Genomic DNA, 23,227 nt, shown 5'->3' on the forward strand with positions numbered 1-23,227 from the left:
TGATTTGGGATTAGGTTGACTTGACCCCAGACTTCTCGTCTCCACATGTAGAGCTAAATGTCAAGTCCCCTTCACCCCCTAGTTGCACGTCAATTACACGTCATGCTGCCGCGCGCGCATCTATGCCAAGTATTATCTTATAGATCCACCTATGCCTGATAATTCTAACCAATCATGTTTCTTTTATTCCTTATTACGCCTAGTTTCCATTATGTCACTGTCACGTCACTTTTTCTTATCAAATGTTACGCCTTCTACATTCGTTTCATTGTAATGTACTTATTATAAAAATACATGTCTGTTAATAAATTATTGTACTTCACTTCCTGAACCTTCGTGGTGACGGAACCTGAGGGCCGCGACTCGAGTCGGCCATTTTGAATGGAATAAAGCCCATTAGAAACCTCTTATACCACGGATTCTGCCTCTTGTTATTTTGAGCTATTTACTTTAATTTAAGATTCCGCATGAAATTCAGTCCGGTAATATTTATTTTATTTACCACAGTGTGAGTGAATGCGTACGGAGAAATTGTGAAGAAGGGTGAGTTGCTGCAAGGAGTGAGAGTGACGCCAGATTTTGCTCCGCTGTGATAGGACAGTTGATGTAGTACCACGCTGGGATTGGTGGGCGATCAGCAGGAATACTATGTGGCTGTCAATGATATTTCGCTATATTAAATTACTAAATATTGCATTGTGTTGGGGAAAATCCTGAAATTGTCAAAAATCATGCGATGTTTCAAGGTGTTACAGGATCTTTTCAGAGTTGATGAAGGGGTTGTTACCCAAGGATACTCCAGCTCACTATATGGCGACAAAGGTTGGGCTACATAGTATAATTTTGCTCCAAACTTTTCACAAAATCACTGAGAAAGAGGGGGAATTGTCATTTCCATGCTCTGGCACATTCCAGCTAGAGGAACGTTCAGGTTCAGGTTTGAGGGAAAGAGAGTGACTGGATTGAAGACACACATATGGGAAATGGTATTAGAAGTGAGTACCTGAAGTATGCTTGATAAGTGGGAAGAGAGGTGATATAGGAAGAAGAGAGCAAAAAAGGTGACATGATAGACTCCTTTTCCAGGTGTGAGAACACAAGGAATAGAGGCATACCCCTTTGCGGGGGTGAATAGTAGGGGATATGTGCATGTCCCTTGGAGTCGAGGTGATCTTGCTGCATTCACAAATGATTTAGCAAGGCTAAGAAAGAAACCTGCTGATTGGTATAAGCAAGTTGATTGCTCTGTTAAGATCTCAAAAGCATTGTGGATTGATTTGAACACCTTGTTCGAAATTGTGGTTCCTAGCGATTTATGGTCTGCTTGTAAGATAGCTGTTGAGTGGCCTAGTGCGGAGCCAAAAAGAGACTCAGTAACTCATGATCTTTCGATGTTGGTCATGAAGTATGATCAAGTGATCACATGGTTGCAGTCCAAAATAGCCCCAAAGGACATCGATTGGATCAAGATAGATCGAACGACACAGGAGCCTAAGGAGTCAGTACATGCTTATTATGAAAGGCTGTTACAAACCTTCAAGCAGTAGAGTTGGTTAGATACCCTTGATCCCAAAGCCATGGGATTATTTTTGGCCAAGTTTGTGACTGGTGTGAGGCCGGAGATCAGCCTCATGATACAACAACATCTAATCTGCTGGCAAAACAAATCCGTGGCCGCAATCCTACGGTATGCCAGGTACTGCAGTGATGAGGTGCATCCCAAACATAGGAGGATGAAGGAGAAACTGATGTTAGTCCAAATGCGTTATGTCCAGAAAGGAGAACAGGTGCAGGGGATGATGGGAGCTGTAGCCCGTGGTCAGGGGAATGCCCTAGGAGATGTACAAGTACAACAAGTTGGAGGGTCCACGGGTCAGGGATGAGGGAGAGGTGCCCCAATAGATCCGAAGACAGTGATAGACGTTGCCACCCTGAGAAGTCCGCTGCTGGTCATTTTGTCACAAAATCGGGCATTGTGTGTGTCGTCTCGACCCTACAAATCAAGAGCAGGAAGTAGAACTCATACAGTTGGCAGATGGGATAAATCAGTTAATGATAGCGATCAGGCCAAGATCATTTCATGCAGGAGGAAATCAGAATCAGTTAGTGCAAGTGCCTCAGCCTCTGAGGATTCCATAGGAAAATCAGCCATACCATCAGATTCCCTTGATGGAGTCTGCGGATGGATTTGGTCTGGACCGTCCTTATGACGGTGCCTGAGGGAGGAGGAATACTGTACACTTGGTGCAGTCTTAGAAGTACACCAGAATCGACCCTACGTAGAAGCAGACATGGATGACCATCCCAGTACATTCCTGATTGCTACTGGTGCTACCCATTCTACTGTAAGATCTACAGTAGCCTCAAGCCAAGCCCTCTCTGGAAAATCTATCCAAGTTGTAGGAGTCACTAACAAAATGATGACAAACCCTTAGACGGAAGAGGTGCAAGTGAAAATTGGAACTTTCTAGGATCTCCATCAGTTTGTGGTGTGTGATTCTAGTCCAGTGTGCTTGTTAGGGCGTGATCTGTTGTACAAACTGAACAATACCATTTACTACACATTAAAGGGAATTGAGTTGCAGACCAGTGATGAGGACATTGCTTTCAACTAGGCGAATCAGAACCTTTGCACTACTTTGTTTCCCTTACTGACAGTGGAAGGCATGCCACAGGATCTCAGAGACACAGTCTCACCAGTGGTAAGGGACTTCTCAGGACAGGAGATTAGACTGATTTCAGGAGTCGAGCCAGACCGCATACAGGTCAAGCCAGATACAAAATTTACGAGAATACCTAAATACTATCTGACCCCAGAAACAGTGGCAGGAATTACACATGTGTTTGAGTCTATTATCATGCAGGGCATCCTAAAGGAGATCATGGGAAGTCCGTGCAACTCTCCCATCATGGGTTTGTGGAAACCCAGCTGAAAATATAGCATTTTCTAAGACCTCAGTACAATCAACAGCATAGTGATTCCATGTTGTCCCGTGGTACCGAATCCATTATTAATTCTATTTTAGATTCCTTGCGAAGCTGAATGATTTACTGTGACTGACCTTGTCAGATGATTTTCTCTGTCCCATTGCATGAGAAAAGCCAATTTTTGTTTGCATTCCATCTGGAAAATGTGTCTTAACATGGTGCCTTATCCCTCAAGTGTATACTGAAAGTTCATCCATTTTTAAAAACATCTTGAAAAAGAACCTTGAGAGTCTTATTCTCTCCCGAAACTCAGTACTGGCCCAGTACATCGATGACCTGCTCCTTTCGTCTGGGACGTGGGATGCTTGCAGAGATTATACCATTGCCTTGCTGACAATGGGCATAAGGTGTCCCCAAGTAAGCTTCAGTACTGTCTGAATGAAGTACAGAACTTAGGTCATCAGATTGAAAAGGGAAAAAGGAAGGTGCCACTAGAAAGAGTGGAGGCGATCATGAAGATGAATCCAGCCAGATGCCGACTCAAAAGGATGTGTGCCATCCAGTGACCTGGGAAAACGATTGCCTACTTGCCTTCTTGGAGCTAAGAGAATGCCTGTGTAGTGCTTAGGCTTTTGGAATGCATGAGTGCAAAAGTGTTTTTGCTGTTCTGCCATGAAAGGGATGGTTTTGCTCTATCTGTACTCACCCAGACACATGGAGGTGCCAGTAGACAAGGGGCCTATTTTTCAGCTACTTTAGATCATGTAGCTTCAGCGTTGCCCAGATGTCTCAAATCCATTGATGAATAGGTGTGAGTAGTAAACAATGTGAGAGCACTGTGATGGGTCATCCGCTTACCATGTATGTACTGCACTTAGTTGAGCTTCTGATGACGAGAAACAAGGCACAGCAGTTGATAAAGAACAGATTGACAAGGTATGAGCAGATGCTTCTTGACGCTGAGAATGTGACCCTGAAGCCATGTTCTGTGTTAAATCCTGCTACCCTGTTACCTATTCCAAGTGCTGATGGGGAAGAAGCTGAAGACTATGACTGCCTGGATGTCACTGAACTGTGTATGAAAGCAAAGGGCTGAAATTGTCAATGAGCCATTGTCCGATTCTGATCAAGTCCTTTTTGTTGATGGCTCATGCTTAAGAGATAATTGAGAAAACCTTGGAGCAGCATTTGATGTCTGTACCATCTCATTCCACGCAAGCAGCCCAAATCCTTGCCTTGAAATGAGCATGCCGAGTCTTTGAACTAATCCGCGCCACGATCTATACTGATAGCCAGTATGGGTTTGGTGTGGTTCATGATATCAGACAGCTATAGTTGCAGCGAGGGTTCCTAACACCATCTTGTTCTCCTATAAGAATTGTGGAGTATGTAAGACAGCTGTTTGAAGCGTTACAATTGCCAAAGGAATTGGCTGTTGTCAAGTGGTCCTTTACTACTGTGAAGGATTGTCTGACGAAGTTCATTCTGTGTCTCATCAAGTGGAAGCAGCGACTGCACAGACATCAAGGGATCTCTGTCACGACCTGAACCCAGGAGATTGGGGTTTCATCAAAAGACACGTAAGGAAGAACAGTTGGGGAGTTTTTGCAACAGTAGGGGTTCTTGGCCCCCAACAACCATCAGCAGCCATGGAGACTACCTCCCCCAACTAGTAGTGCACCGGGATGTCCCTGTGCAGAGTGGTTGAGAAAGGTGGCGGGGCCTCTGACAAAGTCTCAGCAATCTGGCTGTGGGGTACTTACTTGTGGCAACAATAGGGGTCTTGGCCCCTAAGAACCCTCAGCAGCCAAGGGGACTTCATCCCCCAACCAGTAGTATGCCAGGAGGCCCCTGTGGAGAGTGGTTGAGAAAGTTTGCGGGGCCTACGATGATGTCTCAGCAATCTGGCTGCGGGGGACTTACTTGTGGTAACAATAGGGGTGCTTGGCCCCCGACAACCCTCAGCAGCGAAGGGGACTTCATCTACAGACTAGTAGTTCTCCAGGAGGCCCCTGTGCAGAGTGGTTGAGAAAGGGGCGTAGCCTCCTACAAGGTCTCAGAAATTCTCAGGAAGCTTGTTTCTGACCTTTATTTTGTCTCTTTAAGCTCAATTCTGACCTTTATTCTGGCTCTATCTGCCCATTTCTGACCTTTATCATGGCTCTTTCTTACCTTTATTTTGCCTCTTTCTGCTCATTGCTCACCTTTATTTTGGCTCTTTGTGTTCGTTTCTCACCTTTATCATTTCCCGGTTTGTTTCTGACCTCTATTCTGCCTCTTTTTTGCTAATTTCTGACCTTCATTTTGCCTCTTTGTGCTCGTTTCTGACCTTTATTCTGTCTCTTTCTGCTAATTCCTGACCATTATTAAGCCTCTTGCTGCTCGTTTCTCACCTTTATTTTGCCTCTTTCTGCATGTTTTTCACTTTTATTTTGCCTCTTTCTGCTTGTTGCTGTCCATTATTCTGCCGCTTTCTGCTCATTTCCCGCCTTTATTTTGCCTCTTTCTGCTCGTTTTTCACTTTTATTTTGTTGCTATCTGTTAATTTCTGGCCTTTATTCTGCTTCTTTCTGCTCATTGCTGACCTTTATTCACCCTCTTTCTGGCAGTTTCTCACCTTTATCTTCCCTCTTCTGCTCATTGCTGACCTCTATTTTGCCTCGTTCTGCTAATTTCTCACCTTTATCATCCCTCTTTCTGCTTGTTTCTGACCTATATTCTGCCTCTTTCTGCTCGTTCCTAATCTTTATTCTGCCTCTTGATGCTCATTTCTCATCTTCATTCTGCCTCTTTCTGCACGTTTCTCACTTTTATCCTGCCTCTTGCTGCTTATTTCTCACATGTAATCTGCCTATTTCTGCTCATTTCTCACCTTTATTGTGCCTCTTTATTTTCCCCCTTTGGGCTCTTCCCCAAGACCGCGGGGGAAGCCTCAAGGCCCTCATGGTCCCAGCCAGATCCCCACCTCCTGTGGCAGCCGGCATCGCTGCTGCATGGAGGGAGCTGCTAGAAAGGCAGGTTCATCTGTGCAGGAGCAATCTGTTTCATCTCATTCCCTGCCCGCATGTCTGTGGGCAGGGAAAGAGATGAAACCTCCCCTTCCAGCGTGCGTGAGACCTTTGACGGCTCCAACCTGCTGGAACTGGACTGCTTGCTTCTGCTTGGCAGGAGCTTTCAGAGCTAAACTAAGCAGAAGTAAACAGCTGTGTCCCAGTTGAGGGCATACCCGAGACATAGCAGGAGCCAGCCTTAGGGGGTGGCGGTCCCCAGGGCCATGTATGGCTCCAGGAGAGGGGCTGCATGGCTCCCTTCTTTTCTTGTGCATGGGCCACCCTGGGGAGGTGGTGGTCCCCGATGCCCGGGGTGTACATGGGCCCCTCCAGTTTCTGTTAATTAGCCCTGGGCAAGTGGTGGTCCCAGGGCTCAGGGGGCTCACGTGGCCTCCCAAACAATGTGTTATTGCCCCGAGGCTCAACGAGCCTTAGGAGGGGGTCTGTGATCCCCCTCCTTTAAATAAAAAATGCCCCCAGGACCCTGCCTGCCCTGTGCCCTTTTAAAAACAAGAGCTAGAATCAGCGCTTGGGTTTAAAAAAAATTATGTTGCAGCAAATTCGCCAATCAGAGCTCTGCCTTTCCTCACAGGAGCTCTTTATTTTTCGTGATTTTGTCGCAACTACAGATATGACTAACTTTATTTTTCTACATTTCTCAAAAACTACAGAAAGGATTCAAAACAAATAACTGAAAGCGTGTGTAATTCCGTCCAGTTCTACAGATTTGACTAAAGGTCATATGGGAATATACATAAGAAATGCACTCTTTTTTACACCCTCCCCACCCCCCGATTTTCTCGGCCCCTGCTTAATGGATTGCCCCACAATTTACCATGCACAAGATTAATCTTTTGGGAAAAGTTTGTGAAGATTTGTCAAATAGTACCAAAGATATAGGCAAGTCAAAAAATGCTTTCCTATGGAAAATTATCCTAATTATAACTACCTACTTGCAACCGCCAGTAGGTTATATATAGATATATAGATCTAACAAAAAAGGTGGTTTGGTGGAGAACTGCACATGGTCCATGACATGCATGCAGTCAACTATTAAATAGCAGGGGAAGCTGAGTTGTGAACGGTTTATGCAATGTGATGTAGAGTGTTTTTTTAAAGAGATGAGTCTTTAACTCTTTCCTAATCTGGAGCTCTGTTAGGGCAATTTTGATGGATACAGGAATACCTGGAAAAGTCCTCCAGTCTTGTTTTTCTTTTTTGCACTTTTTAGTCTGCAGTCTGATGGTGTTCTGATGGCTAGTGTGCCAAGAGCTACCAGAGATAGGAAGCTTGTCTGCAAGATAAGCAGGGGTGCTAGTTGTGAACACTTTGTAAATGATGCAGCTGCTTTTGACACTGTTGTGGGATGGAAAGGGGAGCAAATGGAGTTCTATCAGAATGGGCTAGATGTAGTCATATTTCTTCAGGCCCTGGAGAAGACGCCATGGAGAAGGGCATTCCACCATCCAGATGAAAGATAGAATACATTGATTAAAATATTTAGTATTACCTATCCACTTCATACCCTATTCACAGATCCGTCATACGAGAGGTGCAATTATATAAATTCACCAGTACACTGTTAGCCTGAAACATGTCCTCTTAAGACATTTAAAACTGTCTCTGGATATTTGTTAATGTCCTGCAGCTGGACTTGGTCCAACAATCATCTTCACTCATCACCATCAGAGTTTAAATGCTAACATTGACACACTACCATTAATGTTATTCTTTGCACCTCTTTAACCAGCCTAGTCACCAACATTATACCTCCATTCCTACAATCCATACAATTGTAAATGACAGGGCAGAAATCTTCAATTCATTTTCTTCCTCTTCTTTCAATGACAGCAGCACTATTTGGACACAAGTACAGATGAAGAAGCAAATTATTCAGTCTTTAAAGTTTCTGAGTCTGCATAACTAGACGCATCATTCTCTTTACCTCCTCATTGAAGGGAATTGGTGGCACGGTTGGGTCCAGGCGGAACATTTCATCACAGAGAAGGGCTCTCATGCACAGGACCAAGCTGTCGACGTCTCTTGCCATGGGGCCAATCACTGTAGGTACTAAAATTTACGGATGGAAAAATGCATTTATTTATTGGCATAATGATCAATCATGAATAAGGCTGTTTATCCTAATAGAGTTACAGCAAATCAGCCACAAAAATGAACATTTATTCATGCTGATGTGGTGTGTGATCCTCTATCTTTGTGCCTCAAATTTTCACCTAATTTCAGGTATTTCCCCAAAAAATATTAAACAATAAAGGACATACACATAGAGGACCTCGGGTAAAACATACTTTTGTTTGATCCATTATACTATTTCTAGCTGCAGAAAGCTAAGATTTAAAAAATCTTAATCTATTTCTCCCATAACAATCCAAGAGAAAAAAGCATTTATAAAGGACGTAACAGTTAAATTATTGTGGTAAAAAAATGTACAGCTTGGGATAGGTTCCGGCTCCAATGATTTACTGACAGTGCCAATTTCTGGAAACTACCCATATTATTGGTCAATGCAGCATTTTTATTTAATGCAAATGTTTCTAATTTTCTTGAGATCCTGAGCAAGAAGAAGACTTTCACCATCCGCATACAAAACCTCCAATCATATCCCCCCGAATCCAGGAAGACCGACATCCATGCACTCATCACCAGCAGGCTGGACTACAGGTAAGCCCTCTACACCAGAATCAACACATCTTTACTCCACAAACTCCAGACCATCCAGAACGCCGCAACCAGACTCGTCCTCAGCATCCCAGGATGAGACCACATCACCCAGCACCTACGAGACGTCCACTGGCTCCCCATCGAAAAAAGAGTGAGCTTCAATCTACTCACACACTCCTACTAAGCCCTCCACAATACCAGACCCCAATACCTCTAAAAATGAATCTCCTTCAACACCCCCAAGAGAAACCTCCGCTCCGCTGACCAGGTCATCATCATCATCATCAATATCCTTTATTCGATATTTAAAAAATATCATAAAAAGTACAGTAATACATTAAGAGAAAACATCATTTCAGTACATTCTTATTACATTTACAGTCCCACAATTACATTTATCAACAGTTCATTAAATGTTCGCCCCTGGTGTTCCTCAGTCTAATTGCACCTTTAATAAAATTCATAATACAAGCTAGTGTTAATGGGTTTTCAGACCTTTGTAGATATAAAAGAGCGACCTTGGCATGTCTAAACTTCATTTGTTTCAAGATCCTTACTAAAAAACTACGCCTAGGTACCGAGTAAAAAGGGCATAATAAAACAAAATGAAGGGTATCCTGCGGAGACTTATTGTCGCAGCTGCAGGTACCCTTCTGCTCAATTCTAACAGTAAAACCAAATGGGTCAGCCAGCAGGTGGTGTAAAAGATTAAGCCTAAAATGGGTAATTAAAAACCTACCCTGTGCATTATACATAAGGGCAAGGTACGGTTCCATACCTTCTAGTGTCTATACCATGCTATGAGCACGCACCGTGAGCTTACTTTCCTCAGTAGCCGCTCTCCGTGCAGCTTGCTTTGTATAAAAACTTCTTTGTGTTCTAAGTCTGTCCTCTGGAGTTATCATAATGGGATTAGAGAAGAGGTCCTTACAACCTAATCCCTCCAGGACAGTCCTTACGTAGTTCAGCCATGGTATGCTCATTCCCTTCTCTCTATCCATGCAATCTCTAATTATTTGTCTGCTCAAACCTGCCTCTGAGTTAGACCAGATTTTTAGCCAGGCCATAATAGGTCTGACCTTAATCAGGTCCTCCATATGTGCCCTTCCCAGTTCAGCATGGGTAATGTAGGCCGGTGTACTTTGGGAGGTTTGGAGAATCTTTCTTAAAAATGTATTCTCTTCAATCTGTAATTGTTGAGTACATGTAAAGCCCCAGACCTCCGCCCCATACATTGCTTTGGGGCAGCAGATTGAGCCATATAAATGCATGACCTGTTCTGGGGACCACCTGCCCAACCTACGCCCGAAGCTCATTATGGTCCCAATGGATCCCACTAATTTTGAGCTCCGTTCTTCAATTAAAAATTTAAAATTTAAAAGCCCATCAAAAAGTAATCCCAGATAAGAGAAGGTCTTAACCTGTTCCATTTTATGTGTACCTATTTTGTATTACAACTTTTTACAAGGTTTAGATCCGGCCAACAATACATAGGATTTAGTTAGGTTGGCCGATAGCTCTAAACTGGCCATAAAACTCACGAACCCATCTATTAAACTCTGAAGACTTCTTGGTGTACGAGCTAAAAGTACCGCATCATCAGCGTACAACAACACGGGTACAGGTCGTAAACCTATTCTAGGGGTATCTACGTTCAGTTTGCATAATGCTTGTTCGAACTCATTTATATACAACGAGAACAGGAACGGGCCAAAATACATCCCTGTCTCACGCTAGTACAGGGGAAAGGAGCCGTAGTGTCACCATCCATGTTGAAACGCACTTTAGCAGAGGTGTTCCAATGGAGAGCTCTTAGGATTTCAACTAGGCCCTTGTCTACCCCTAATCTGATCATCAGATCCCAGAGCTTTTCGCTGTTAACATGGTCAAAAGCGGCCGAGAGGTCCATGAACCCCAAATATACAGCCTGATCGCATGCTATGGTGTATTTAGCCACTAATAAGTAAAGGTTCAGACACTGATCTGTAGTTGATTTTCCGGTCCCGAACGCATATTGCAGGTCCGAGATTATTTGGTGTTCTTCAGCCCAATCTAATAGGCGATTTAGGACTACTCGGCCCAAAACCTTAGCCGTCACATCGATTAAGGAAATGGGTCGGTAGCACTGTGGGTCATCCTTTTTCCCTTTTTTATAAATTGGGACTATTATAGCCTCCGACCAAGATCATGGCATACCTGTAGCAATTGCTTTATTTATTACCCTAGTTAGGATCGGGGCCCAGAGATCAACCTTGCTTAAATAAAGGTCTGGCGAAATTCCATCCGGACCAGGAGCTTTATTGTGTGTCAACCCTTGAATGGCCACTACCATCTCCTCTAATGTAAATTCAATTTTGGACACCCATGGACAGGATCTCTCATTATCCCTAGGGTTCTTGATTGAGTGATTATACAACAATTCAAAATGATCAGACCATTGCTCTGGAAGAATAGTCGTACCAATTACTGGGGCAGCAGTATCCTGGAAGCAGGGTTTATTTATTATTTTCCAGAATGCACTCGAATCTCTTCTATCTGCTGCATCCCTTAAATCTCCCCATACCTGTAGTTGAAGTACCAGTTTCCTTTGTTTGATTGCTTTTTTATAAGCAATCCTGCATTGTGCAATGCGTGTCTTATCTCTGGGAACTGTCTTTAGACATGTTTTTAATTCTTTATGGGCCCGAGAGCAGTCTTTATTAAACCAACTAGGAGAGGATTTAACTACCACTTTGGAATTAGATTTTAATAAACCATCAATAAGATAAGCCATGGACTCAAAAGCTTTGACTACAGCAGGTCCCTCCATTGAAGGATCTAAGCATATCCCAATTGTTTCTTTACCTCTCTCTATTAAGGTTCTATAAAAGGCATCCCCGTCCACTTTTGCCCATCTGAGGCGTCTCCCTTGATCAGTCATCCTCACTATGTTATTTGCCTTGTGCACTATCTTCGCATTGCGGGAGGCCCAATTCTTAATCTTTAGTATTAGTGGGTTATGATTACTGAATATGCTCGATTCAATGTCTGCCTCAATTATCCAATCCAGGAATAAATGAGACACCACTATATAATCTATAATGGAGCAATTTCCGCTTCCCTTAAAGGTTGGAATGGCTTCACAGCTATCTCTAAAACCCACCAAGTCTAAAGTATGCCTTAACGCAGAAATATTCAGGACCCTTTCTAGTTCCGACCCTTCACAGGTATGTTCAAAATGCGGCCCTTTGGCCAGTCTGCAGCCAGACCAGACGTCCTCCAGCAAACTTAAGTTAGGGCAAAGATGGCAGTTTAAATCGCCCATCAAGACCACACAGCTGCAGCTGTCTTCCTTTGTTCCAGTTCCCGGGTCATACATCCATCGAGGTCATATATTATATGCCCCTTCCCACTCCCCGCCATGGTATTGTAAACGTTAATCAAATTGATATTGAGTTTACTTGTGTGAAGCCTAATAACTTGAATATTGGGTGAGTTCCAATTTAGAACAGTCCATGCTCCTTCTAGCTGTAAGTTCACATAGGTAATCAGACCTCCCATTGCTCTACCCGGGGCCAATTTCTGAGCGGGGACAAAAAACATTTATACCCTGCTAAATGGAAGGGATTATTGTCCACCACCCAGGTTTCCTGCAAGCAGATTACATGATATCTAGAGATGTATTGCCTCCACTCTTGGTTATTAAACTTCGAGGACAGCCCAGCTATGTTCCAGGAGACCATATTGATCCCATCTTGCAATTGGCTCCCTATTGGGCCAGAGTTGTTATAAATAATATGATCAGATACTCCCAAACTTACATCTATATTGATTGCAGAAATAGTCTCAGCGACTTGTGATTGCTGAGATTGTGAGGACATATGGGCTACTGCCTCGGCAACCTTATCCTGTATGAGTACCGTGCTACCTGACGTATTTCCTGTTATGCATTCAGTTACGGTAGTATTGTCGGGGGCCCTCCCCCAAGTTGGGTGGTGAGTGCCGATCTTGCTCGTATTAGGATGGTTAAGAATCATAGTTGTGTAGACAGTTTGGTCAGTGTCTGATGCTGCAAGGGTTTGCACAACGTAATCTTTCGTCCCTTGCAGTCAGTCCACCTCCTCCAAAGGGGCGAGGGGATCAAACCTGTTTCTCAAAACTAAACTACTTTGGTTCCCCAGAAATGCAGATGGTTTTGATACATGGGAATCCTTGTCATCCCAAAAACGCTCAACTGAATCCTGATGGGCCCAGTGTCCACCCAATATATTTCTTCCATTAGTGTTAAAGGACCCCAGAGGTAAAGAATTAATATTACTACTGTAAACATCCGGGCCCCAGCTCAGTATGTGATCTACTATCCTATAATCTCTCAAATATATCACCACACAATCCCCTGCAACGTTCTTTTGCCTGTTCCCTAACCACCTTACCCTTCTCACATGCAAGATTTCCCCTTGTGCGTCCCTTGGCAATGGCCTATACTTGTTCAGCCAGTGCGTAACCTTGTTTTTGAGCTCATCATGAGATTCTGTGTAGCCAGATTTAAGTTCTGTTACCCCCGTGAGCATGATGACATATGGGGCCGCCTCTGGGGGTAAATTTATACAAGGGCCATTGTTGACAGGCTTGATAGAGGGTGTTCTTCTCGGTTGGGACGAACCCAGCGGAATCTGTGATGAAGGGAAATTTGCAGGGGCTGTAACCAGGGGGGGGGGGGGCTGTGTGTATTCCATCACTGTGTGAGTCGTTTGAAATTAGTGGTAAAGGTGGTCTTATAATAGCACTAGAGGGCCCTGCTGCGGAATTATCTAATGGGATGGTAGACGTATTTATGTTGGGCTGCTTTTCCTCCATGGCTTTAGTTTTTTGTGCAGTCAATGGGTTTTTGCTTGATGGCTCAATGGCTGAATTATTAGTCAATAGAGGTGAGGGCGTGTTGCCTAACGCTCCTCCTCTAGACTTTACCAAAGAGACGACTTTGTCTAACCTGCTCAAAATTAGTTTTGTCTGGGCGTCAATGAGCTGCTCAAAATGTAGCTGTAGGTTGCAAATAATATGGGACACCCACCCAGGTGGTACCTGTGTATCGGCTATTTGTTCAGTACTATCTTCTACGGCTACAGCACCTAGATGGTTGTGGGTCAAGCAAGACCTAGCCTTCTTGTACTGGGGTTGCTTCTTGTTAGTTGCCTTTTTCTTGGGAGCTCGTGTCTTGGCCCCTTTACCAATTACCTCTGGATCCCTAATAGGAGTTATCTGTGTGGGGGAAACAATTGTCAACAGAGAGTCCAGGGGCGAATCATGAATCAAAATAATGTCAGGCGATAATAATAAAGTTGAGGGGTTAGTGAGAGGCGGCCTTCAGTACGTTCGATTTCATTGGAGACATCGCCAATAGCCTTGAGCAACATTCTGTCGATTGCAGTCTGCTGCGCAGGTCCTTGTGGGGGGTTTCCTTTGGGGTTGCTCATAGGTTTCAAGTTCGGCTGGCTCTTATCGGTCAATTTCGCAGCGCGAGTTAATACTTTTGCAGCCATTATATTTACGCATTAAAAAAAATAAAGTAACACAACGTAACTGGATCAAAGTAATCCCTTACAGTGTATTTCCAAAGGGCACGCTAGACGAAAGACCACGGGTGAGTCATTTACAGTTCTGCAATGATGAAACAGTACCTTGAGTAGCTTTGCGAAGCCTCCTCAGAATGACAATGGAGTGTCCCAGCCCAGCCTCGGACAGCCCCGGACAGCCACAGATGGCCCGCCCTTTGCCCGGGCTTAGCCCGACGCCGCCCGTGCGCGTCCCGCGACGCAGAGGAAGCTTTCCGTATTTGGCGCCTCCGGTCGCGGAAGTGGGAGTGTGTGGGGGCGGTACCACTGGTGGGAATTCTGGGAATCGTAGTACTTTCCCTCCGCTCAGCGACCGCTGCGAGCACCAACGGCAGCGGCAGCGGGAGGGAAAGCGTCCAGCACACACGACAGTCCAGCAGCCCGGTTTCTCCCAACGATGGTTCCCAGGTAGGGGCGCTCTGCAATTCAGGCCACAGAAGAGTCTCCCGCTCCACCGAGGGAGCCTTCCGTATTTGGCGCCTCCGGTCGCGGAAGTGGGAGTGTGTGGGGGCAGTACCACTGGCGGGAATTCTGGGAATCGTAGTACTTTCCCTCCGCTCGGCGACCGCTGCGAGCACCAACGGCAGCGGCAGGGAAAGCATCCAGCACACAGGACAGTCCAGCAGCCCGGTTTCTCCCAACGAGTGTTCCCAGGTAGGGGCGCTCTGCAATTCAGGCCACAGAAGAGTCTCCCCCCGCTGACCAGGTCTTGGTCGAAATCTCCGGCATCCACATAGCCAGAACAGGAGGCAGATCCTTCTCCTACAACGCGGCCAAGACCCGGAACGAACTCCCCCTCCGCATCAGACGAAGCCCCACACTGCAAGCATTCAGAAAGAGCCTTAAGACCTGGCATTTCGAACGACCGGAGCTGCCCGAATCACCCCTCCCCCAGCGCCTTGAGACCCTCATGGGTGAGTAGTGTGCTCTATACATTCCCTGGTTGATTGATTGAATTAAATTCTCCATCGATTTTAGTCCTCCCAGAAGTGATATCTCCATACCACCTTGTGCTTCTCTGTTATTTCCTTTATTAGCAACAACTCTGTAGATCATTCAGAAACATACGGAATAATAAACTATGGACACCTTGGCGTTGAATATAATAATAGCTTTGAATTGGACTGATATGGATATTTGTTAGTGAAAAGGGAAGAAGCTAACAGACTAGCTCATGTCTTGGACTAAGAGACATAATTGATTAACTGAGAAAAGATTTGAACAAAAATATTAGTTTGGATTAACAAGGACAACACTTTTATAGAAGGATGCATTTGATTCTGTTCAAAGGGGGCTAGACTTGCCAGTTCAAGCTGGACAGACCAAGGTTCATTTGCATTAGATTGATCCCTGCCTAAAGTGTCACAGCAAGGGAATTATACAGACTGGTATGTGGCCCAGAGTAAAGTACCAGTGACTAGGATTGATTCAAGCATTGCAGTCCTCACTTTTTTCTCAGTGATCCTTTCATATTTCTATCAAATGGGATTGGGAACCTGCTGCACAAATTAATCGTTCTGTGCTCTATACAGAATCACAAATTGTTTTCGAACAATTTGCTCCCCTTCATAGTGAAGATCACTGTTTTGAGATCAGTACTTTTAAACAAAGTAGATCTGCATTCCTTTTTTATTGTTTAATGGCCATCACACTTGTCATCTATCTAAAAATTAAGGATATCTTTACATCTTGATCCTAAATCTTTTTGTACTCCTCACTTCATTCCTGCTTTATAAATAACACTCACCTCTTAATTCACTTCACACTATAATCAAAGGGTGGACTTTAAGGATGGAGTGAATATTTACTTTATCATTTTGATTAAGCCTGGGTGGAGTTCGCGGAGTTCAGTGAAGTGCAAAATAACTCTGCTGCACTACGTGGAGCACCACAAGCTGCAGAGTGTGTTAGATACTTGCTTCCTTTCTGCTGCATGACTAGATGTTTTACTTGAGTGGCAGCTTTCTCAACGCGAATGGATGGTTTCTCAACGCCAGCGGTCACATACGTGACCACCTGCGATGAGAAATCCAAGCGCCCGCGGTAAGAAATGTCACTGGGAGGTGGATTTTCCATGCTTGTCAACTTGGCGTGGATGATCGCGAACAAGGAAAAATCTTTACGGGAGGAGGGGTTTCCTCGGTCGCGCTTGCCAACTTGATGTTGACAAGCAAGGAAAACACTCTGTGAGCTCTGCGTAACGTGGAATGTGGAAAACTCCGCAAACGGAGCGGAGTTCATGGCCCAGGGTTAGTTTTGATAAAAACACACACACTCTCACCCTCAACCTTAGCCTTACCCTTATACAGCATTCTGATCGGTTAGTGAGGTAAATCCATAATTAATATTTACTGAAACTGATACAAATGAGGTTTGTCAGTTACTGTTCCCAGAAAATATAAGTTGACTCCTAAATGGCTTATTGCTTCTTATTCTTTTATGGATGAGAGGGAGTCATACCCCTTTATTTGTCTACATTCTGTGAAAGAAGGAATGCATGAATGAGTTTTATAGACCACCCAACTGCTCCAGATGCTAAGAAAAAGAGCACCAACAGTTAACTACATCTTAGACATGCCCGAACAACCAGGTTGTCATTTTTTTCAGAAAAGCCGTGCAGGCTAAGGGTACAAAGCTCAGCTGGAACTTTATTCCATCTGGAGCAGCCATGTACGAGAACCATAGATTTCCACAAAGTGTTGAGAAAAGGGAAAGGCTGTGTGTAGAAGGACTTTTTTGGCTTACCTAAGGGAACCTATGTCTGTCAATGATAATTTATGATTTACGTGATCCTGTGCCATTAATTTCCTATCTGAAATCCGGTACTGTCGTGACCAGGACATGGGGGCGCAAGTTATAGTCATCTCATTAAACAATAACTGGTGAATTTCAGTGTTTATTTGCATTTAACATGTGATGTTATAACTGATATTTTCACCTAACTGTAATGTTATTGTAACCTTTGATTCATTGAGGTGTAATTCCTCTTTTTTTTGTAGTAAAGTTAGATATTATTACTTTACATAACTATAATGTCCCTTTATACAGGTGTGTGTGCTCACACATACACACATACTTGAGCGAGATGGAGCACGGGCCAGCTATAGGGACCCTGTTAGGTTCGCTGAACAAAGTACCTTAAATCCTGGTTTTCATAGTGCTGCAAAGATACCAGTCATATTGTTGGAATCCGGTTCGCCTCCAACAGATGCGCTGTCAACTGGGACAGGGCTGAATTTAGTTAGGTTTTGAAATGAACTATTCAAGCACTTTTGGATGTGATTTCTATGAGATTCCACACTTTGGCTTGATTATACGACATACACTTTGATGGATTGAACTCCTTTTATTCCCATCTAGCTCCTTGCAATTGAGACTAGGAACATGGCGGCCATATAATTAGGTTGCCATTCTAGTCATTAAACCGGAAGCAGCTTCCGACCCGGAAACACTGTTCGGGTGCCTTACTTAGACGGGACCCGGCATGACTCTTTATTACTACTTTTTCCTGCCGGGACGAGACAGCGCCCGGACACGGCTAATACATGGAGCTCTTCTTTCAAGTAAGCAATTGACTAACAGACGTACCCGCGGCAGGGGTGAATGTTACTAGCCCCCTTGCTTTTGGTATACCTGGGTCCTATTATTTAATTTGCCGTTCCAACCGATATTGGTGTTTAGGTAATTCACCCTACCGGGCTCTAGCTGCACTGTTTTTAACTCACTTCAGAATTCCTTTTTTTAACGAGGAGACAGTTGAGCAAATTTTTTGACTGCTCAACCACAAGACGAGCCTTTGTCTTAAAATTCCCCTTTACAAGAAGAAACAGTTAGGCTCATTTTTAAATGCTCCAACCATGAGACGAGCCTTTGTTGTAAAACGTGAGCAGGCTCCAGAATGGCAACACACGGGGGCAGTCACCTTTTTCCTTTTCCTGACTTAGCGCTTTTGATTACCCTATTTTAGTAAGCTTGTGCTTAGTGGGCTTATTTTCAATTGCTCCACCATGAGGCGAGCTCTCATTTAATAACGCTAGTGGGGACAAGGTTGATAACACACGGGGGCACTTTCGTCTCACATCATCAGCGCTAAGCTGAACATTAACTTGCATTAAGCGCATACAACATGGGCTCATCTGTCTAACCGCTCTAGCCACGAGATGAGCTTTTATCGTTAAATACGAGTAGGCGTTGGGCCATTCACTACCTTAGCACTACTGTAAACACATACTTGTAAATAGTTTATGTCTCATGGGTGAACTGTGGCTACCACGGGATTAGAACTTAGTACACCTTTCTCTGCTGCGCCATTATGGGTTAACATAGGACGCATTATATTAACTCTTGCTACCTCCCGGTGCTTATAATCCATTTCAGAACTGGGTCATATCTAGCGTGTTCCACTTAGACTACTGATAGAACATATTTATTGTTACGGTTGTTTGAGCCCAATGTCACCGGACATGGACTGTTTTCAGCCGTATTGAAGAGATCATTTTTCTGTTAACTTGCAATGCTTTACAATGATTTGCTTAGGGCCCGCTTTTCATGTACTTATTCTAGTTATTTCCCCAATAGATCGTGATTACCTCAACTATGGAATAGCCACAAAGAGGCTGATATTGGATTTCTCATTTCTATTTGGACCACCTTTGCCTCTTACCTGTGAGGTTAGTAGGACTATAACACGCACTATTCATCCTGCTTTCCACATAGATGGGAATTTCACTGATTGATATTTTCCCTTGATTGTCTAGGTCAAATCCCTATACATCCTAAATCCCGACGCGAATGAGATTAGAGTTGGGACCAGATTTTAATTACATGACGAACTGACTATTTTATGCTATCGGTAAGCGTACTTTTATTTACCACGCTCACCATTTTCACCCTTCTACGATTTGGCATTCTAGCGGTACCTTCCCCCGCATGATGAGAACACTTGAAAGCACTATTGATTCCCTGCCCTCCGGTACTATCCACAACAGTGGTCTTTTTACTTCTCCTTGGAAGTACTCTCCTCCCTCACCATGTTTTCCTTTCTTGCCCCACACCTCACCCTGTGTTTTCCTACCCTCGGCACTGTGAATACAAGTCACCACTTATCCTGCACTGCACATTACTAGGACATATGTTTGGATTTTAAATATATGTATATATTGTATGGTATTACAGCCCTGAAGAAGCCCATGACTGGGCGAAACGCGTTGGCTGTCTGCATATGAGAACTGAGTGCATCTTCAATAAAGATACCTTAAGACAAGACACAACAACATGGAATTCCTTATTTCTCTTTTTGAATATACTGTATGATTTACACTGTATATGTATTGCCTCTCATACCCTTTTCGAACACCTGTCAAAGATGCGTTGTGCAGCCGAAGAGATGCGTCCATTCCGAGATGTGGCAAGGCTAAGGTATAAGGTTCTGCATCTTCTGTTGTGCAAGGCCCTGCATCGTCATTGAGGATCCAGTTGACCAGGGCTTGTGATGAAAAGTCCAGAGTTGAGGATGTGCTGCGCAGTCAGAGCAAAGCATCAGATACGAGGAGCTGCGAGGCTGCAATGCGGAGTGCGAGGTCATTTTCGAGGCTCCCATCAAAGAGGCATACAAGGGCCTGCACAGAGGATGCATTGTGTAGCGGCAGTTCCAATGCAGTGATGGGCTGCAGTGATATGTAAATCTCTGCGACTGGTCCAATCTACACTGCAGCAGCGATGCTTCAATTCTGCTTGGGGTTGTGTGGCTCAGCAGAGGAGGTGGGTTGGTTCCGTTGGACGCACAGATACCAGCAGAGCACCCTAGATGCACTTTGAATGCTCCAGGGTGGCACCACTTCGCAGGGTAGACTCACAGATGGCAGAAACAAGATGCTGGGTAAAAGTTGCTCGAGCCTTCTGCCCCTTTAGACTAAAGTCAGAAGGCCAGCCAAGTAGCCTTTGAGTCACTCTGAGGCTCTGGTTTCTAGAGATGCAGGTCCTGTCCTGCTCACCCAAGCAAAAGGGTTGCCAGTCACATCAACAAGGCAACAGCACAAGGAAGTAGTCCAGCAGGACAGCAGTCCAGCAGGACAGCATTCCATCAGAGTGGCAGTCCTTCAACAGCACAATAGTCCTTCTTCCTGGCAGAGTATCCACAGGTCCAGACGTGTACTGAAGAGTTTGTATCTGAGGTCCAGTATGTACATTAACCCTGGGCGTAGTTCGCGAAGTTGCACTTCGCACTACGTGAGCTACGCGTAGCACTTCGCGAACTGCGTAGTACCCTGTCCGCACTGTGCAAGATGTCGTTTTCAATGATTGCACAGTGCGGACAAGCATCCGGCACTGTGCAATCATTGAAAACGGCATCTTGCACAGTGCGAGCTGTAGTTTTCTGCTGCTCGAGTAGATTTTTACTCGAGCAGCAGATTTCTCAACGCGGACTGGTAGTTTCTCATCGCGAGTGGTCGCGAGCATACGCGACCACTCGCAATGAGAAATATGACCTCCTCGCGTTGAGAATCTCGCCGGGATGTTCATTTTCCATGCTCGCGATCGGCAACTTGATGTTGCTGATCGCGAACAAGGAAAAAGTCTCGCTGGGATGTCATTTTGCTTGCTCGCGGTCGCCAACTTGATATTGAGGACCGCGAGCAAGCAAAAAATGACCGCTGCACTACGCAATGCTACGCTACACATGTTTGCACTGTGCTACGTGCAATTCGCGTAGTGCGAAGTAGCGCAAACTTCGCAAACTACGCGAGCGTAGCATAGTGCTTTGCCCAGGCTTAATTTACATCCAGTTGTGCCTTTGAGGGGAGGAGAAGCTTCTAGACATTTCCGGTTGAAGTCCCCTGGCATCCTGCCTTCAATGTCCTGAATCCAGACTAAGTACAGGGGGTTTATAGCACTTTGTGTGGAGGCAATACACAGCCGATTCAGGTGCAAGTGGGGCTGTGCCCAGCTCCTCCCTCCCATCTTGCCAGTGATGGCACATCCAGGTGCACCTAAGCGTGTGGATGTCTAGGAGGAATATACACAGAAACCAACTGTCAACTGCACCCTCTTATGTGACCCAGGGACAGGCTATAGGCACTAAATGGTTAAGGCAGGAAAGCAACAACTTTCTAAAAATGGCATTTTCAAAATTGTAAAATAAAATCAGACTTCACCATAAGTTAGGATTTTTCATTACAGTTCCAGGGACAGCAAACATGCACTGGTTACCTGTTCCCATTTGGAAATTACAGTTTATTAAATGTAAAAAGGCAACTCAAATGTTATCCTACGGGAGAGATAGGCTTTGCAGTAGTGAAAAATGAATTTAGAATTTGCTCACTATTAGGACTCATAAAACTTAAAATTACATGCTTTACTGTTTAAATAGACTGAACCCTGCCCTCTAGGTTGTCCAGGGCCTACCCTAGGGGTGACCTATACGTATTTAAATGGAAGGTTTGGGTCTGTCCAAAGTTTTATTTTGCCTGGTCGAAATGGCAGTTAAAAACTGCACACACATTCTGCTTTAACAGGAATGGGATAAGGTAAAAGGTCTACTTAAGTGGGTGGCACAATCAAGTGCTGTAGCCCCACTGGTAGCATTTAATTTACAGGCCATGGGCACATGTAGGGCCCCTTTACTAAGGACTTACACGTGAATTAAATATGTCAATTGGGGATCAGTAAATGTTACCATGTTTTATGGAGTGAGCACATGCAAATAGGTATTGGTTAGCAGTGGTAAATAATGCCGAGTCCTAAGGCCAGCAAAAACGAAATCAGCAAAAATGTAGTATGAAGGCAAAGAAATTGGGGGAGGACCACCCTAAGACTGGCAGGTCTAACAACACACTTTTTTAAAGTTGCTGGGTGACTTCTGCACTTCCAGCAGCCCCCCAGAACATTAATTAACATGATAGGTGGTGTCAAAGCCAATTTTTGGGGCACCAGAGGCAACCAAAAATAACCATGTAAAGCCCTGGCATGGCATTATGGGGTGCTTCCCCGGCAGAAGCAGTGAACATTAAATAGTTGGAATAGAAAAGTAATGTTTGTGCATTGTTCTATGTATGTTAGCATTTGCGGCGCCATTTTCTATGTTTGCGCCATTTTGAGTTATAATCGAAACATATTCTTCGCTATTTCCGAGAAAAGGCATCTGTTGTGTTGTGTTTCTCCAAGGCTTAGTTTTGCTTCTCGAATAAATACACTGTTCATATTAGCGCATACCTTTCCCTCTAGATAGGGGCCTTCTCTCACTTGTCTATTGGTGGGCAGGGGCAGAGCGACCTTGAATAGTCAATAGTGTATGCCCGGCCTCAGAATCAAAGCTTATTTTCTGTATTTCACTGTTTTGCTGCATCTGCTTAGAAAATTCCACAGTGGGCGTGCCTTTATTGGTTTTTAAATGTATGTAATGTATCTTAATGCTTGCTGAAGTTAGTCCCTCTGCAGCACTCGGAGCGACTGGGCAGACTGGGCTCTATTCTGAGTGTACTTTGAATAAATAATTATTGGTTTGTATTTTCTACTGTCTGTCCGACTCTTCATTTGTATGGAAGGCTGAAAGGTGGTCATTAATGACCCCAGTGACCTGAATTGGGCCACTTCCTTCAAAATGGCTACTCCACACATTTCATATTGACTTCTATACCCGTCACTCCAGTGCTGCCATTTTCTTAATTATATGTAATATAGAAGCATGGGTAGCCCACTTCCGAACAACCATATTTATTTTATTGTTTAATATAGGCAGTGCGAGGAGCCCACCCCCATGCTAACTTTTTTGTTCATTTCTATAGGCAATGCACATAGGCTTATAGGCAAACTTGTGGAAATTTAGCGTGCAAACTGAACATTATCTGCGCCATCTTGCCTCTCCCCAGCGCCACGCACAGCGAATGCACGGCCGCCATTTTAGGCACCCCACTCTCTCCCCGCTCATTCTCGATCGCCAGCGCTTTCCCCTGGCGCTGCGAGCATCCCCCGCGCGCC

At 44.5% G+C, this 23,227-nt stretch overlaps 1 protein-coding gene across 1 annotated transcript in view; it reads right to left on the reverse strand.

Moving 5' to 3' along the window:
* LOC146835057 (vitamin D3 hydroxylase-associated protein-like) overlaps positions 1 to 23,227 on the reverse strand; it is a 568,587-nt gene that overhangs the window by 160,025 nt on the left and 385,335 nt on the right. Inside the window, exon 7 of the mRNA XM_085602723.1 lies at positions 7,924 to 8,048. Coding sequence (XP_085458849.1) covers positions 7,924 to 8,048 — 125 coding nt within the window. The remainder of the gene's footprint in view (positions 1 to 7,923; positions 8,049 to 23,227) is intronic.

The sequence above is a fragment of the Triturus cristatus genome, chromosome 4_2 (assembly GCF_964204655.1).
Source record: "Triturus cristatus chromosome 4_2, aTriCri1.1, whole genome shotgun sequence".
Lineage (NCBI taxonomy): Eukaryota > Metazoa > Chordata > Amphibia > Caudata > Salamandridae > Triturus > Triturus cristatus.